Raw genomic sequence first — 1,999 nt, forward strand, 5'->3', positions numbered from 1 at the left:
GCTTTTCTGCATCCTCCCCCTCACGTGAGTGGGCAGGAGCACCCACAATGCAGTGTATTTCAGTAAGCTCGCTTGGTTCTCCTTCCCAATCTCTTCCCTCAGTGACTCTTCCCAGTTCTGTCTTCTTCAATTTCAAAATGAAAGCGAACGCTAGGAAAGGTGTTAGGACCATTTTCTTCATTTTTAAGTAATTCCTTCAGGGGTATCCAGCATCTTTAGAATATGGAGTACGCCTCACCTGTCGTCCTTAGTTTCAGGCTTTTCACTACATTTGGAACCCACTCTAACCATCACTGTCAGAGTCGTGTTCGAGTTTCAAACGTGTTCATTGAGAAATGTCTATCGTGGTGGCTCTGACTTTCGAAGGCATTTCCTGAGTCTCTGAACCGCTGACGTAGTTCCTCATTAAGTAATCCTCCTCCACGCCCCTCCAGCGGCTGCAGCCAAATGTTACCACACTGGCTTTTCTTTGGGTCTGTGAAGACCTTGTGTTCCTTTCTCCAGATCAGCAGAAATATGCATCACGGAAATCAAACCACCGTCTCTGGGTTCCTCCTTCTGGGACTCTCCAACCAGGCTGAGCAGCAGAAGGTCCTCTTTGTGCTTTTCCTGGGTATGTACCTGGTCACTGTGGTTGGGAATGGACTCATCATCCTGGCCATCGGCTTGGATTCTAACCTTCACACTCCCATGTATTTCTTCCTTGCCAATCTGTCCTTGGCTGATATTTCCTCCGTATCCACCTCAGTCCCCAAGATGCTGATGAATATTCAGACCAAGACTCAATCCATCTCCTATGAGAACTGCATCACGCAAATGTACTTTTCTATTGTGTTTGTCGTTATTGACAATTTCCTCTTGGGCGTCATGGCCTATGACCGCTTTGTGGCTATCTGCCACCCTCTGAACTACATGACCATCATGCAACCCAGGCTCTGCGTTTCACTCGCGGTCATTCCGTGGGTCCTCAGTAATGCTGTTGCCCTAATACACACTCTTCTGCTCCTTCCGTTGCTTTTCTGTGACAGCAACACTCTCCCACACTTCTTCTGTGACTTGGCTCCTCTGCTCAAGCTGTCCTGCTCAGACACAAGGATCAATGAACTCGTATTATTTATCGCGGGCTTATCGGTTGTCACCTTCCCCTTTGCCCTCATCCTCTTCTCCTACATCTGCATTGTCAGGGCTGTCCTGAGAATCTCATCCACAGAGGGAAAGTGGAAAGCCTTCTCCACCTGTGGCTCTCACCTGACAGTTGTATTGCTCTTCTATGGGACCATTGTAGGGGTTTACTTCTTCCCCTCAACTACTCACCCTGATGGCGGAGATAAGATTGGTGCAGTGCTATTCACTGTGGTGACGCCCATGATGAACCCCTTCATCTATAGCCTGAGGAACAAGGACATGAAAGGTGCCCTAAGAAAGCTCCTCAGTAGGAAAATCTTCCTCCCTTTGATGCCGTGGGCATCTGATTTATCCCCATAACCAGATGGATGATTCTGCCCAGAGTTTATGGCATAGATGTGATGGTTCAGTTTTAGATCCGCCTCCGAGGGGCCGGGGCTTTCCCACATAGCTCTGGTCTGGAAACGAGGCCCTAACCCCGTTGGTAAGTCACAAGGAAAGCGCATTATTCTGATTCTCATCTATGTTCCTGCAAACTTGGGCACAAATCATTTATAACTTAGACAATAACAAGTGCATGTAGTACCTTTTACAGCTTTGGAGACAGTTATTTTATTTATTTATTTGTTTGTTTGTTTGTTTGTTTGTTTATTTATTTGAAGACAGTTATTACTAATTCCTTTATTCAATCTTGATTTCTCTAGGTCAGCTTTTCTCAAAGTCTGTTTTGCCAAAACTACTATTCAGTGAGATGTTCACAGAAGGGTCCCACATCCAAATAATGTGAGGCAACTCTGAGCTGCATGAAGTAAATGTCTTCACTAGACAACTTCTTAGATCCTTTGGTATAGCATAAATCTCCAAGAAGGCAGTA

General features: G+C 45.9%; 1 protein-coding gene across 1 annotated transcript; it reads left to right on the forward strand.

Moving 5' to 3' along the window:
• The first annotated feature begins 483 nt into the window (after nt 1–483).
• Nucleotides 484–1,485, forward strand: LOC109246943 (olfactory receptor 1S1-like). The gene has a single exon (XM_019415310.2). The coding sequence runs from the start codon at nt 517–519 to the stop codon at nt 1,483–1,485; it is 969 nt and encodes a 322-aa protein (XP_019270855.2). The 5' UTR covers nt 484–516.
• Nucleotides 1,486–1,999: the final 514 nt, after the last annotated feature.

Source organism: Panthera pardus, unplaced genomic scaffold, assembly GCF_024362965.1.
Source record: "Panthera pardus isolate Hobbes unplaced genomic scaffold, ASM2436296v1 HiC_scaffold_12, whole genome shotgun sequence".
NCBI classification, from domain to species: Eukaryota; Metazoa; Chordata; class Mammalia; order Carnivora; family Felidae; genus Panthera; species Panthera pardus.

Excerpts from the sequence above, each read along its gene's own strand:
- LOC109246943 (XM_019415310.2), top strand. The coding sequence starts at position 517 with ATGCATCACGGAAATCAAACCACCGTCTCTGGGTTCCTCCTTCTGGGA.